This window comes from Bubalus bubalis, chromosome 2 (assembly GCF_019923935.1).
Source record: "Bubalus bubalis isolate 160015118507 breed Murrah chromosome 2, NDDB_SH_1, whole genome shotgun sequence".
Lineage (NCBI taxonomy): Eukaryota > Metazoa > Chordata > Mammalia > Artiodactyla > Bovidae > Bubalus > Bubalus bubalis.
The window spans coordinates 82525259-82539927 of NC_059158.1; the positions used below are offsets into that span (position 1 = coordinate 82525259).

General features: G+C 38.3%; 1 protein-coding gene across 1 annotated transcript in view; it reads left to right on the forward strand.

Annotated features, from left to right (window-relative positions):
• Nucleotides 1-14669, forward strand: part of TTC21B (tetratricopeptide repeat domain 21B) — a 95982-nt gene that overhangs the window by 59705 nt on the left and 21608 nt on the right. The window contains exons 23-25 of the mRNA XM_006065130.4: nt 8517-8667; nt 8833-8994; nt 11327-11522. Coding sequence (XP_006065192.3) covers nt 8517-8667; nt 8833-8994; nt 11327-11522 — 509 coding nt within the window. The remainder of the gene's footprint in view (nt 1-8516; nt 8668-8832; nt 8995-11326; nt 11523-14669) is intronic.

Consider the following 14669-nt stretch of genomic DNA (forward strand, 5'->3'; position numbering starts at 1 on the left):
CAGACAAAGTCCTGGTTTGAAAGGATACATGCACCCAATGTTCGTTGTAACAGTGTCTACAATAGGGAACACATGGAAACAACCTAAATCCTCATTGATAGATGAATGGATACGGAAAATGTAATACAAATGGACAATGGAATATGACTCAGTCATTAAAAAGAATGAAATGATGCCATTTGCAGTAACATGGATGGACCTGGAGACTATCATACTAAGTTAAGTAAGTCAGACAAAGACAAATATCATATATCACTTATGTGTTGAATCTAAAAAATACAAATGAACTTATTTACGAAACAGGAACAGACTCACAGAAATCAAACTTACGGTTACCAAAGGGGAAAGGTCAAGGAGAAGGGATAAGTTGGGAGTTTAGGATTGATATATACACACACTACTATACTTAAAATAGATAACTGAGAAGGACTGACAGTGTAGTACAGGGAACTCTGCTCAATATTCTCTAATAGCCTAACCAGGAAAAGAATTTGAAAAAGAATAAATATATGCATATGTATAACTGAGTCACTTCACTGTATACCTAACTATACTCCAGTATAAAATGAACATTTTTTTAAAAAGAATAGCTTTATTTTCATCTATAAAAAAGAATTTCTTAGACAAGCAGAAACTAAAAGAAACAGCATTACTAAATCCTAGAGGAAATATCAAAAGTTCTTCTCTGAATAGGAAAGAAATAAGAATATATAGGAAAGAGAAAATCACAATTAGCAGGACCCTTAGTATCCTAACCTTATCCTAATAAGCCAGGACACAGGTTAAAAAAAATAAAATAAAAAATTTCAGTGAAACTAATGATAACCGCAATGAACAGTAAAAGATGTAAAAGAGGACATCAAAATTATAAAATGTGTATGAGGAGAGTAAGAAAAAGTAGATTTTTTTTTTTCATATCTTAAAATGTGTTTGAGCCTATATGACTACCAGTCTAAGGCAAGTAGATATAGGATGTGATTAACATACTTGAAAAACAGGATAACCACAAATCAAAAACATAACAGTAGATTCACAGAAACCAGGAAGAAGAGAACATAAGTATAATACAAGAGAAAATCATCAAGCCACAAAAGAAAACAAACAGAAAAAGGGATAAAGCAGAAATATAAAATCAATGGGAAAGTAGGGTTAAAATGGCAGTAGTTAGTTATCCCTCAATAATTACCTTAAATGTCAATGGACTAAATGCTCCAATCAAAAGAGACAGAGTAGCAAATTGGATTAAGAAAGAAGGAAAAAAAACCCAAGTGTCTACAATATGCTGCCTGCAAGAAACCCACTTTAGGTCAAAGGACACACAAAGATTGAAAGTGAAGGGATGGAAAACATATTTCCTGGAAATGAGAAGAAACTGGGGGTAGTATTGCTCATATCAGACAAAATGGACTTTAAAAGGAGAAATTCACTGATTCAGTTATACATATATTTACTCTTTTTTCAAATTCTTTTCCCATTTAGGTTATTAGAGAATATTGAGCAGAGTTCCTATGCCATAAAGAAAGTTAGAGGAGCACACTATATAATGACAAAAGAATCAATACAAGATTTTACACTTGTCTACATATTGCATAGGGGATTGGAATGCAAAAGTAGAAAGTCAAGAGATAACTAGACAACTGGCAAGTTTGGCCTTGGAGTACAAAATGGAGCAGGGCAAAGGCTAACAGTTTTGTCAAGAGAACACACTGGTCATAGCAAATGCCGTTTTCCAACAAACCAAGAGATGCCTCTACACGTCACCACATGGTCATCATGTGGTGGACATGGACATCATGTCCATCATGGACATGTGATGGACATCATGGACATCACCACATGGTCAATACTGAAATCAGATTGATTATATTCTTTGTAGCCAAAGATGGAGAAGTTCTATACAGTTAGCAAAAATAAGACCTGGAGTTGACTGTGGCTCAGATCATCAGCTCCTTATTGTGAAATTGAGGTTCAAATTGAAGACAGTAGGGAAAATCATTAGACCATGCAGGTATGACCTAAATCAAATTTTTTATGATTACACAGTGAAAGTTACAAATAAATTCAAGGGAGTAGATCTGGTAGACAGAATACCTGAAGAACTATGGACAGAGGTTCATAACACTGAGGAGGAGGCAGTGACCAAAACCATCCCAAAGAAAAAGAAATGCAACAAGGCAAAATGGTTGTCTGAGGAGGCTTTACAAATCGCTGAGGAAAGAAGAGAAGCAAAAGGCAAGGAAGAAAGAGATATATCCAACTGAATTCAGAGTTCCAAAGAATAGCAGGGAGAGATAAGAAGGCCTTCTTAAGTAAACATTGCAAAGAAATAGTGGAAAACAATAGAATGGGAAAGACTAGAGATCTCTTCAAGAAAATTGGAAATATCAAGGGAATATTTCATGCAAAGATGAAAATGAAAAAGGACAGAAGCAGTAAGGACCTGACAGAAACAGAAGCAATTAAGAAGAGGTGGCAAGAATGCATGGAACTATGCAAGGAAGGTCTTAATGAACTAAATAACCATAATGGTGTGGTCACTCACACCTAGAGCCAGACATCCTAGAGTGTGAAGCCAAGTGGGCCTTAGGAAGCATTACTGTGACCAAAGCTAGTGGAGGTGATGGAATTCCAGCTAAGCTATTTCAAATCCCCAAAGATGATGCTGTTAAAGTACTGCACTCAATAGATCAGCAAATTTGGAAAATTCAGCAGTGGTCACAGGACTGGAAAATGTCAGTTTTCATTCCATTCCCAAAGAAGGGTAATGCCAAAGAATATTCAAACTACCGTGCAATTGCACTCATTTCACATGCTAGCAAGATTTTGCTCAAAATCCTTCAAGCTAGGCTTTAGCAGTATGTGAACCGAGAACTTCCAGATGTACAAGCTAGATTTAGAAAAGGCAGAGGAACCAGAGATCAAATCACCAACATTCATTGGATCATGGAGAAAACAAGATTTCCAGAAAAACATCTGACTCATTGACTATGCTAAAGCCTTTGACTGTGTGAATCACAACAAACTGTGGAAAATTCTTAAAGAGAGGGGAATACCAGAGCACCTTACCTGCCTCCTGAGAAACCTGTATGTGGGTCAAGAAGCAACAGAACTGGACATGGAACAACAAACTGGTTCAAAATTGGTGGAAAGGAATATTTCAAGGCTGTACATTGTCACTCTGCTTATTTAACTTCTATGCACAGTACATATGTGAAATGGTGGGCTAGATGACTCACAGGCTGGAGTCAGGAATGCTGGGAGAATATCAACCACCTCAGATATGCACATGGTGCTACCCTAATGGCAGAAAGTGAAGAGGAACTAAAGAGCTTCTTGATGAGGGTGAAAGAGGAGAGTGAAAAAAACATGGCTTAAAACTCTGCATTCAAAAAAATAAGATCATGGCATCCAGTCCCATCACTTCATGACAAATAGAAGCAGAAAAGGTGGAAGCAGTGACAGATTTTCTTTTCTTGGACTCCAAAATCACTGAAGACAGGGACTGCAGCCATGAAATTAAAAGACGCTTCCTCCTTGGAAGAAAAGCCATGACAAACCCAGACTGTGTATTAAAAGGAAGAGACATCACTGCCGACAAAGGGCCATATAGTCAAAGCTATTGTTTTGCTGGTAGTCATGTACGAATGTGAGGGGTGGACCATAAAGAAGGCTGAGCACCAAAGAATTGATCCTTTTGAATTGTGATGTTGGAGAAGACTCTTGAGAGTCCCTTGGACAGCAAGGAGATCAAACCAGTCAATCCTAAAGGAAGTCAACCCTGAATATTCATTGGAAGGAAGGATCCTGAAGCTCCAATCCTTTGGCCACTTGATGTGAAGAGCCCACTCATTGGAAAAGACCCTGATGCTGGGAAAGATTGAAGGCAAAGGAGAAGGGGTTGGCAGAGGATGAGAGGGTTAAATAGCATCACCAACTCAATGGACATGAGTGAGCAAACTGGGAGATCATGGAGGACAGAAGAGCCTGGCATGCTGCAGTCCATGGGGTAGCAAAGAGTCACACACAACTTAGTGACTGAACAGCAGCAGCAGCAACATATATGCACTTAATGTAGGAGCACCCAAATGTCTAAAACAATACTAACAGACATAAAAGGAGAAATCGACAAGAATACAACAATAGGAGACTTTTACACCTCATTTAAATCAATGGACAGATCTTCTAGACAGGAAATGAATAAGGCAACAGAGATCCCAAGTGATACAATAATACAGTTAAGACTTAATTGATATTTTCAGGTTATTAAATCCCCCATCCCCCCCAAAAAAACACCAGAGTACACATTCTTTACATGCACCTGGAACGTTCTCTAGGATTGACCTCATACTAGGGCACAAATGGGCCTCAGTGAATTTTAAAAGTATAGAAATAATCCTAAGCATCTTTTCTGACCGCAGTGGCATGAAACTAGACATCAGTGACAGAAAAAGAAATGAGAAAAAATTATTCCGTGGGAACTAAAGAACATACTACTAAAAAAACTAATGAATAAACAGTAAAACAAAGAGGAAATTACAAAATACCTTGAGGCAAATGACAATGAAAACACAGCCATACAAAAATCTATGGAATGCAGCAAAAGCAGTTCATGGAGGGAAGTTTATAGCAATGCGGACTTTCCTCAAAGTAACAAGAAAAATCTTGAATAACCTAATTTGCCACTTAAAAGAATTAGAAAAAGAACTAGTAAAACCTAAAGTTAGCAGAAGGAAGGAAATGATAAAGATCAAATAAGTAATACAGATTTAAACCAATAGAAAATATCAATAAAACCAAGAGCTAGTTCTTTAAAGAGGAAAGCTTCTGCACAGCAAAGGAAACCATAAGCAAAATGTAAAAATTCAAAGAATGGGAGAAAATATTTACAAATGATGCAGCCGACAAGGGCTTAGTTTCCAAACTATACAAACAGCTTATACAACTCAACAGCTAAAAAAAAAAAAAAAAAAAAAAAACCCACTTTAAAATGGGCAGAAGACCTAATTTGACATTTCTCCAAGGAAATATATAGGCACATGAAAAGATACTCAACATAGCTAATTAGGGAATTGCAAATCAAACTGCAATGAAATACCACCATACACCAGTCAGAATAGCTATTATTAAAAACTCGACAAGTAACAAATGCCGGAGAAGATATGGAGAAAAAGCGACCCTCCTACACTGTTGTTGGTGGGAATATAAGTAGGTACAGCCACTATGGAAAACAATAATGGAAGTTCCTGAGAAAACTAAAAATAGAAACACTGTTTGATTCAGCAGTCCCACTCCTGTGTATATATCCAGACAAAACTCTGATCTAAAAAAGAAACATGCACCATTATGTTCACAGCAGCACTATTCACAATAGCCAAGACGTGGAAACAACCTAAACACCCATCAACAGAGGAATGGATAAAGCAGTAGTGGTACATATATACAATGGAATATTACTCAGCCATGAAAAACAGAATGAAATCACGCCATTTGCAGCAACATGGATTAGGGATTATCATAATAGGTGAAGTAAGTCAGAAAGAGAAAGACAAATAGCATATGATATCACTTACATGTGAAATCTAAAATATGACAAATGAACCTATCTACAAAACAGACTCATGGATGTAGCAGAGAGCTGTGGTTGCCATGGGGAAGAGAGTCCAGGGAAGGAAGGAAGTGGGAGGTTGGGGTTAACAGATGTAAGCTAATGGAATGGATAAACAACAAGGGTCTACTGTATAGCACAAAATTGTATCTTCAGTATCCTGTGATTAACCATAATGGAAAAGAATATTAATAAAAGTGTATATTTGTATAACTGAATCACTTTCTGTACAGCAGAAATTCACATACCATTGTAAGTCAACTATATGTCAATAAAACTTTTAAAAAGACAAATGGTTATATAGTAACCTGGATTGTTTTGACATCATGTAAAAGAGTAGATGCAAAGCCCACAGAGGTTCCTGTTTTTTCATGATTTTTTTTGTATTTGTTAAAACATACATAACATAAAATTTGCCCTGTTAGCCATTCTTCAGGGTGTGGTTCAGTGGCATTAAGTACATTGACATTTTTATGTAACCATCACCATGATCCATCTTGAGAACTTTTTCTTCATTTCAAACTGAAATTCTATACCCTAACTCCCCATTTCCTGCAGGCCCTGACAATCACCATCTACTTTTTGCCTCTATGAATTTGATTCCCCTAGATACCTTTTATAAATGGAACCATACAATACTTGTTCTTTTTATGTTGGCTTATTTCAGTTAATTCAATGTTTTCAAAGGTTATCTATGTTGTGTGTGGCACATCAGAATTTCCTTCCTTTTTAAGTTGAAATAATATGCCTTTACATATATATACCATGTTTTGTTTATCCATGCATCCACTGATGGATATTTGGATGGTTTCCACCTTTTGGCTGCTGTGAACACTGGTGTACAAATATTTCATTAGGTCCCTGCTTTCAGTTCTTGGGGGTGTATACCCAGAAGTGGAAGAGCTGGATTATATGGCATGTTCTCTTTCCTTACAAAATAGAATCAGGATAAATTGCTTTTAAGTTTTTATTTGTATGTGTGCGCTTTAATTCTAGGAATTCAGTGACTCCATTGGTATAGTCCATGGAATTCTCTAGGCTAGAATACTGGAGTGAGTAGCCTTTCCCTTCTCCAGGGTATCTTCCCAACCCAGGGATCGAACCCAGGTCTCCCACATTGTGGGCAGATTCTTTACCAGCTGGACCACAAGGGAAGCCCAAGAATACTGGAGTGGGTAGCCTATTCCTTCTTCAGTGGATCTCCCCAACCCAGAAATCAAAACAGGGTCTCTTGCATTGCAGGTGGATTCTTTACCAACTGAGCTATCAGGGAAGCCCCAGCAAAGTGATCAGAATAGCGTATATAAATAAGGAATTTTATAAATCCCTACCATGCATCCTGTGCTAACAGATACTTATAAGATCCAATACCTAAAAAATATAACTATACAGAAATAAAGTGTGAGCCATCAGTGTGCTAGACAAGAGTGCAGTGACTAAAATGTTTTTGAAGATCATTTTATGACAGGAAATGTTTACTATACAATGTTGAGTCAGAATCAGAATCCCAAACGTGACTCTAACTTTTATATATGTAAGCAACATATTTGTTTGCATTTAAATATTTATAAATTGATTTCCACTCATAAAGATAGGAAATGTACCAAAATGTGGTAATCTCTAGTTGGTGGGAATATGAGGGATTATTTTTCTCCTTTATACTTTTCTATAGTTTTCCAAATTTTCTGAAGTGTCCATGCATTGTTTTATAATCTTAAAAAACAGGTATTAAAATGATTCTCAAAATTTAGTATTTTAGTGATTAGAAAGGACTGAATAGATTTAATTTCTGGCAGAGCCTGCCAGAAAATTATACCCAAGACTAAATACCTAACTCTTTTTCCTTAGAAGAAGATAAAATAGGATTAAAATACTGGGATTAATATGTTAAGGTTATAATATGGCAAGTGGGTATCTAGTGTTTGAGGTACGTATACACATTAAGGCACGTCTGGAGTAAAATTCCTAATTGCCCACCCTAAACGTTATCATTAAGATGTTCTCCAGTACCCTTGCCTGGAAAATCCCATGGATGGAGGAGCCTGGTGGGCTGCAGTCCATGGGGTCGCTAAGAGTCGGACACAACTGAGCGACTTCACTTTCACTTCTCACTTTCATGCATTGGAGAAGGAAATGGCAACCCACTCCAGTGTTCTTGCCTGGTAAATCCCAGGGATGGGGGAGCCTGGTGGGCTGCCGTCTATGGGGTCGCACAGAGTCGGACACGACTGAAGCGACTTAGTAGCAGCAGCAAGATGTTCTCACCTGCTTCCTAGCTGCCTGCCTGTTAAGTTGCTTCATTCATGTCCAACTCTGTGCAACCCTATGGACTATAACCTACCAGGCTCCACTGTCCACGGGATTCTCCAAGCAAGAATACTGAAGTAGGTTGGTTGCCATGCCCTTCGACACGGTATCTTCCTGACCCAAGGATCGAACCTACATCTCTTACTTCTCCTGCACTGGCAGGCAGGTTCTTTACCACTAGTACCACCTCGGAAGCAGAAGTCAGAAAGCAGATCTCAGAGACAGACTTGTCCTGTGCAATCAAATTGATCCTCCTGAATTGTACTTCTAAGAGTTTAGATTGTGCAGAGGCTGTTTCTTTCTAGAAGATTTTGGTCCCAGGAATAATGACTGAAAAGTAAGTCACAACGAATATGCATTTTATAGATTTGCCTATAATGAACATTCTCTCACTGTGACCAGACCAACCCCACCTTTATTGTTTGAGAAATCATCCACTGTCCATACAGTCTCTTTAGGGACTTATAACTCCTAAGGTACTTCTTTTGTTTATATTTAAATTGCACTTCATTTGAAGCAAACTATACTTTAATAAAGTAAGATTTCAACCATCAAAACAAAAGCTGTAAAATGTTTTCCATAACCAAATGTTCTTTGTTTCTAGATAATTATATGACATTATCTCGTTTAATTGATTTCTTAAGAAGATGTGGAAAACTTGAAGATGTTCCACGATTTTTCTTAATGGCTGAGAAACGTAACTCCAGAGCAAAACTGGAGCCAGGATTTCAGTACTGTAAAGGATTATATCTTTGGTAAATCTGTTAGCAAATAAACTCTATATAATGTTTTTTTTCTCATTGAATTACAAAATTTCTGCATTTTAAAGTGATAGTTTTATTTACTAAATAAATTATAAATGATTTAAAGTTGGTAGTGATTGAAATAAGTAATTCTTTTTCTTTTTAACATCTAACAAGGTATACTGGAGAACCAAATGATGCCCTTCGACATTTTAATAAAGCTCGGAAAGACAGTGACTGGGGCCAAAATGCCCTTTATAATATGATAGAAATCTGTTTGAATCCAGATAATGAAACTGTTGGAGGTGAAGTATTTGAAAATCTGGATGCAGATCTGGGGTGAGTAGTAGTTGACAAGATACACTTTAAAAAAAAAAAAAAAAAAACACTTGTTAAGGGCAAATAAGCAAGGGTATTTTATAAGGAGAACTAAATTCCAGGAGAGCACTAGTGAAAGTTTAGTGAATAAATCAGCTGGAATAACTCTTCTCTGAAACAAGTATGAAATGCTTATAGGTGTCCTAAATCAGAATAGATGTTATTAAAGACAGCCGCCCAGTTACTCTGTAAAAAATGGGATGAATTGTAGAGTTTGATTACTTAGGAAAAAATTGCCCACATAACAGTAACTTCTAACATGATAGCTATCTGCCAAACCTTGTGCTCTATACTGTATTAACACACTGTCTTATTAATATTTATTCCCTATTACAACATTGTGAAAAAGCTCAGAGCTAACCTGTCTAGTGTGATGGAGTTAGAGTACGGTGGAGGCGAGCTTTAGGTTGAGTCCCGCCTGGCCTCAGCCGCCTGCCGCTCGCCTTGTGGTGCAGCCCGGCTCAGGGGTTGTGTTTCTCAGTGTGCGTTTGTTGCTTGCCCTCTCCTCAGAATCGGGGAAGGCAGGAGGGCAGCGTGAGGATGTAAAGGGAATAGAAGAGACAGTTTCTGCCTGTTGCAGAACATGCGATTGACCTGGTAGGCAAGACAGTATTTGAAACCATTCAATCTCCAACAAAACAGAAATGGGTTAAATTGATGTTAAGTGTTGGAGGAATTCATAGAAATCATAGCAGTTGGGGGAAGCTGCATAGAGGAGTGGGAGAAAACAGGACCCAGTTGCTGAGATGTGTCAGTGACAACTTTGAAGGCCTGGATTATAGAGGCCCACTGAAGGATTTACAGTAAGGGAGAGGCATTTTTATTTTTTGTTTGTTTTAGAAAGGTTAAAGTATCTTGCTGTTGTTATGCAACTAAAGGCTGTCCACGTGGAAATCTTCAGCCATGGGTTGAACACACCAAACTCAGAATATAGAACTCAAAAGGGGAGTCACAGCTGGAGTTACAGATTTGGGGGACCAGTGCTGAGTGGGTAGTCGGGACCCCATGAATGACCTGTTTTCAAGTAGAATGCAGTAACGGAAGTCTAAGACCTAAATTTGGGGTGTGCTAACATTCAAGGAGATTGGAGGAGGAAGAGAGGTAAGGAAAGGACAATGACTTTGGTGGAAAGAGAAGGAAAACTGTAATCTTCACAAAAAACAAAGAAGAGGAACTTGGGAGAAGGTTACCAACAGTGTAAAATCTTTTACAGAAGGTAAAAGAAAAGCCTGAGAAGATCAGTGGCTTCAGTGATTATTGAAAGTGAAAGTGAAGTAGCTCAGTCACGTCTGACTCTTTGCAACCTTGTGGACTGTAGCCTACCAGACTCCTCCCTCCATGGGATTCTCCAGGCAAGAATACTGGAGTGGGTTGCCACTTCCTTCTCCAGGAGATCTTCCCGACCCAGGGATCGAACCCTGGTCTCCCGCGTTGCAGGCAGACGCTTTAACCTCTGAGCCACCAGGGAAGCCCAGTGATTATTGGGCTTTGAGAATTTAATTTCCTTTTGTTAATTGATTTACTAATACATTATATTCAGGTGTGGGTCAGTATATAAGAAAATTGCTATTGCACAAATTGTTATTGCACTTAAAATGTACAACCTTTTGAAAAATACAGAATTTCTTTGCTTAAAAGTCTAATAGGCAACAGGGAGAAGAAAATTAAGTACACTTTATATGTCTGCAAACTTAGATTCAAATCCTAGGTTTAATATAGATATGTGACCTTTGGAAAATTATTAATACTTTCTCTGTTGGAGCCTTGGTTTTCTCATATATAAAATGGATTCAACATTGATTGAATGAAGTAATATAGTGCTTGGCACATAGTAAGAACTTTAACATAGTTACTCTCTGCTCCCTCCTTTTTAAAAATTAATTTTTTTAAATTGAAGTACAGTTTATTTACAGTATTTTATAGTCTTTTTTTTTTTTCATTTTCTGAGCAAATATGCTGTTTGATAATTGGATGATTCTACTTATCCTGAATTCAGTTTTGTATTAGTGAAATGAATACACTTACCACAGGTAGATAGTATCCAGTTTTTGTTTTCAATTTAAAGTGAATAAATGTCTAATGATGTTTGATTGAAGCTATGTTAGTTTTGTTTTTTTTAAACTAACTGTGCTTTAATTTATATTAGAAAAGAATAAGTGACGTTCTTCAATAGGATTAGTTTTAAATTGGTGAGAAAAGTAGAAACCAGTGTACCCTCAAGCTCATTCTAATCGCAATGAATTTTGTTTCATGAGTAGTCGATATTAACAGATTTATTTTTAATTGTATACAGTAATTCAACTGAGAAGCAAGAGTCTGTGCAGTTAGCAGTGAGAACAGCAGAAAAGCTCCTTAAAGAACTAAAACCTCAGACTGTTCAGGGTCAAGTACAACTTCGCATAATGGAAAACTATTGCCTGATGGCCACCAAACAGAAATCTAATGTGGAGCAGGCATTGAATACCTTCACCGAAATAGCAGCATCTGAGGTTAGTAGATTTTCTTTTTCAACTTCACATGTTACCTTTCCTTGCTGTGTTTAGTCGCATAGTTGTGTCCAGCTCTTTGCAACCCCATGAACTGTAGCCTGCCAGGCTCCTCTGTCTGTGGGGATTCTCCAGTCAAGAATACTGCAGTGGGTTGCCATGCCCTCCTCCAGGGGAACCTTCCCAACCCAGGGATCAAACCCAGGTCTTCCACATTGCAGGCAGATTCTTTACCATGTACTCCACCAGTACCTTTCCTTGGTGGTGTAGAAATACGTGTTTTTATTAGTTGTTTATTTTCTGAAGATTGACTTCATTATTTACAATTATTAAAAATTAGGTATACAGTTTGGTATGATTTTCCATCAGGCACCTTTGTTTTCAGAGGAGGCATTGTTACATGCTTATGTGTTATCAGTTCCATTCAGTCGCTCAGTCATGTTCAACTTTTTGTGACCCCATGGACTGCAGCATGCCAAGCCTCCCTGTCCATCACCAACTCCCAGAGTTCACTCAAACTCATGTCCATTGAGTTAGTGATGCCATCCAACCATCTCATCCTCTGTCATCCCCTTTTCCTCCCACCTTCAGTCTTTCCCAGCATCCAGGTCTTTTCAAATGAGTCAGTTCTTCACATCAGGTGGCCAAAGTATTGGAGTTTCAGCTTTAACATCAGTCCTTCCAATGAATATTCAGGACTGATTTCCTTTAGGATGGACTGGTTGGATCTCCTTGCTGTCCAAGGGATTCTCAAGAGTCTTCTCCAACACCACAGTTCAAAAGCATCATTTCTTCAGTGCTCAGCTTTCTTTCTAGTCCAACTCTGACATCCATACATAACTACTGGAAAAGCCATAGCTTTAACTAGACGGACCTTTGTTGGCAAAGTAATGTCTTTGCTTTGTAATATGCTGTCTAGGTTGGTCATAACTTTTCTTCCAAGGAGCAAGAATCTTCTAATTTCGTGGCTGCAGTCACCATCTGAAGTGATTTTGGAGCCCCCAAAAGTAAAGTCAGCCACTGTTTCTCCATCTATTTGCCATGAAGTGATGGGACTGGATGCCATGATCTTAGTTTTCTTACTGTTGAGTTTTAAACCAACTTTTTCACTCTGTTCTTTCACTTTCATCAAGAGGCTCTTTAGTTCTTCACTTTCTGCCATAAGGGTGGTGTCATCTGCATACCTGAGGTTATTGATATTTCTCCTGGCAATCTTGATTCCAGCTTGTGCTTCATCCAGTCCAGCATTTCTCATGATGTACTCTGCATAGAAGTTAAACAAGCAGGGTGATCAATATACAGCCTTGATGTACTCCTTTCCTGAATGGAACCAGTCTGTTGTTCCATGTCCAGGTCTAACTGTTGCTTCTTGACCTGCATACAGATTTCTCAGGAGGCAGATTAGGTGGTCTGGTATTCCCATCTCTTTCAGAATTTTCCATAGTTTGTTGTGATCCACATACTCAAAAGCTTTGGCATAGTCAATAAAGCAGATGTTTTTCTGGAACTCTCTTGCTTTTTTGATGATCCAGCCAATGTTGGCAATTTGATCTCTGGTTCCTCTGCCTTTTCTAAATCCAGCTTGAACATCTGGAAGTTCATGGTTCACATACTGTTGAAGCCTGGCTTGGAGAATTTTGAGCATTACTTTACTAGCGTGTGAGATGCGTGCAATTGTGTGGTAGTTTGAGCATTCTTTGGCATTGCCCTTCTTTGGGATTGGAATGAAAACTGACCTTTTCCAGTCCTGTGGCCACTGCTGAGTTTTCCAAATTTGCTGACATATTGAGTGCAGCACTTTCACAGCATCATCTTTTAGGGTTTGAAATAGCTCTACTGGAATTCCATCACCTCCACTCACTTTGTTCATAGTGATGCTTTCTAAGGCCCACTTGACTTCACATTGAGGATGTCTGGCTCTAGGTGAGTGATCACACCATCGTGAGTATCTGGGTCATGAAGATCTTTTTTGTATAGTTCTTCTGTGTATTCTTGCCATCTCTTCTTAATATCTTCTTCTTCTGTTAGGTCCATACCATTTCTGTCCTTTATTGTGCTCATCTTTGTATGAAAAGTTCCCTTGGAATCTCTAATTTTCTTGAAGAGATCTCTAGTCTTTCCCATTTTATTGTTTTCTACTATTTCTTTGCATTGATCACTGAAGAAAGGCTTTCTTATCTCTCCTTGCTATTCTTTGAAACTCTGTATTCAAATGTGTTGTTATATTTATTTCTATTACAATGGTGAGTTCTAGAGAAGGCAAATTCTGCAGGAGGGCCAAAATTAATTCCCAAGGGAATGGTTTTATCATCTATGTTATAGGTATAGCCTAGGTTAACCTACTAAGTGAAAATAAATACCTGAGTGCCTTGATATCTCCTTTTCACTTATGTGAACCTGAAATTTTTCCAGCTCTAAGGACTAAATGAGATCAGTACTGACAACTTGTAATTCAGTCATGCAAATAATACTACTATTCTTTAGCAAGACTGTTATCACTCCTGCAGCAGTAATAATAATATTTAACAATAATGAATTTTATTGTTAGATCAAAGACTCTCTTTTCACCCCATTCAAATCCACCACCCTTGTTACCCTCTGGGCCATCTATTTTCCCTTCTCTCATACAGTGCTCTACTCTCCAGTTACTTGTTATTAAGGAGAGAATCCTAGGTACCCATTCCATCAATGGGGTTCCCTGGTGTCTCAGTGGTAAATAATCCACTTGCCAATGCAGAAGACATGGGTTCAATCCCTGGTTCAGGAAGATGCCCTGGAGAAGGAAATGGCAACCCACTCCCATATTCTTGCCTGGGAAATGTCATGGACAGAGGAGCCTAGTGGGCTATAGTCCATGGGGTCACAAAGAGTCGTACATGACTTAGTGACTAAACAACAGCTCCATCGACAGTTGGTCATAGCTAGTTCTAAGTATACACTAGTTATGTTCTTCCACCGTGAAAGACTGGTAATTTGGGGCCTCTCAGAGGATATACAGAATTTTGCTGTATTTTCTTCTGGTTCAAAGATCACAGTGACAACAATAAACCAAAACCCTTTGCTGACCTTCCCCTGCCTCTGGACCCTGGAGGGCTTTGGAACACCTACAGCTCCTGTTGGTGCTTGGGTGCAGTATCCTTGGTGGCACTT